Source organism: Acanthisitta chloris, unplaced genomic scaffold (assembly GCF_000695815.1).
Source record: "Acanthisitta chloris isolate BGI_N310 unplaced genomic scaffold, ASM69581v1 scaffold11615, whole genome shotgun sequence".
NCBI classification, from domain to species: domain Eukaryota; kingdom Metazoa; phylum Chordata; class Aves; order Passeriformes; family Acanthisittidae; genus Acanthisitta; species Acanthisitta chloris.
Window position 1 is genome coordinate 33,869 of NW_008672178.1, and position 1,882 is coordinate 35,750.

General features: G+C 48.6%; 1 protein-coding gene across 1 annotated transcript in view; it reads right to left on the reverse strand.

Moving 5' to 3' along the window:
- The window catches only part of LOC103801983 (plexin-A4), a gene marked incomplete at its 5' end in the record, with an annotated part of 41,838 nt that overhangs the window by 17,028 nt on the left and 22,928 nt on the right, over positions 1-1,882 (reverse strand). The window contains one exon of the mRNA XM_009074420.1: positions 1,140-1,330. Within this exon, the coding sequence (XP_009072668.1) occupies positions 1,140-1,330 (191 nt within the window). The remainder of the gene's footprint in view (positions 1-1,139; positions 1,331-1,882) is intronic.

Genomic DNA, 1,882 nt, shown 5'->3' on the forward strand with positions numbered 1-1,882 from the left:
ATTGCTCAGCCCAACAGAGGAAACAATAAACCCTCAACCTTCCCACTCTTTCTCTGGCTGTGCAAGTTTTGCAGCTGCTTTCCTGCCACTCCATAAAAAAGCCAACCCAACAACAACCCAAGTGGTGAATTTGTGACCCAGAACAGTAAGCAGAAGCAGTGACGGGTAGGGGCCACATCCCCAGAGAGAGTAAATCAGCACTGGTCCAGTGCCTGCTGGTGTACACCAGCTGGGGCCTGAGCCCTGGGGAGCATCATTTGCTTTCTACATTGTGTGATCCAGGAAAGCATTTTGATGCCAGGGAATGAAGGCATGTGCCAGGGGCTAAAGACAAAGCCACATCATCTCCAAGTGCCACTGCAGTGTCAGCAGCCTGAGAGAGGCTGCAGGGAGAGTCACACAGCAGAGGCAAAATGAGCTGAAGAACAGATGTGCAGGGAAAACTCTACAGCAGGACTTCAGCAAGGGCTGGAGATGTGTCTGATGGGCAAGTTCAGCCAGTGAGAACACATGGAATTGTTTTTGTGTCTATTCACACCCTGATAAAAACCAATAAGAGTCAGAACTCCAGATGTGTCTGGAGATTCAGGTGAGGATGTTCCTGCTCTACTTTGACCTAAATGAATCTGTACTTTCTCTTTGGAGATCCTGAGCTTTCCATGTCTTCATGGGGATGGGCATCTAACTCTGCTTACCCTCCTTGGAGCTGCTCAGCCATTAGCTACATCACAGTCACCTTAACCCCCAGCACAAAAGTCTTTATGGGCCAAGGGGAAAGGTGGAGAAGGATTTGTAGCACAAAACTCATTGTGGCATTGGAACTCATTGCAGGCTGTGAGGCCTGATACATCCTTGGAACCATGAGCACATTTTCTCCCTGGCTCTTCATTTGCTCAATTCTAGTACAAACTACAAACCAGTATAACCAACAATCCCAGTACCTCCCCCTGTGCTGATCTTCTCCACCAGCTCTCCAATATCTGTTCTAAGTTCAATCTCCTGGCCTATGTGCTTGGAGCACCCTTGCTTTGTTTTCCTTCTTTTCCTCTCTTTTTAATCCCCCTTTGGCACCCTTTGAGCTGTTCCAACAAGTCCCACTGCAGCCATTTCTCACTCTCTTCCCCATCCCCACCACATACCTTGGTGGCAAGAAGTCTTGTCAGGTAGATCTCTGAAACCATCTTGCTGCCCCTGTCACCCTCCTTCTGGTCACCATGCTCATGGTTCTTCACCAAGTGCCACATCTTGACTCCACTCTCCAGGTCAGGGGTGATCATGGGGGTGCGAGAGCGGAGGCTGTCAGGGCTCCCTGTGTAACGGATCATGTTCTCTGCAGAGAGAGGTGAACGTGTCTCAGCCCTTGGAGCACTTGGATTGGCATTTGAAGGTTTGACCAAGGGATATGTTGATGATATGCCACCTAACAGAAGTTTGTCAGAGCACTACCTGAGTGATTTGCTTAGCCAAGACAAGGGATGCGATGCCAAAGCCAGGTCAGATGTGATGTAAGCACTACCTGAGTGATTTGCTCAGCCAAGACAAGGGATGTGATGCCAAAGCCAGGTCAGATGTGATGTTAATATCTATATTATTCAATTCAATGAGGTTCAGACACCAACTTCCAGTTGTCCACACTCTTTACCTCTTATGTTCCCTGGAAGAACTTTGAGCTGGGACAACTGGCACTGTCAGTGTCAGACAGTGCCCAGGATTGGCTCAGAGAACAGCACCAGCTGCTCATGGTAACCAGTATGGCCAAGTACAACTGGTTTTATCCATCTGGATATTAGCCATACTGTGCCATGCTGTTTGGCTTAACAACACTGGTGTATCTAAGGTGAACTCTAGCTCCCCATTCCCAGATCTATAAGGAGCTGCCTCT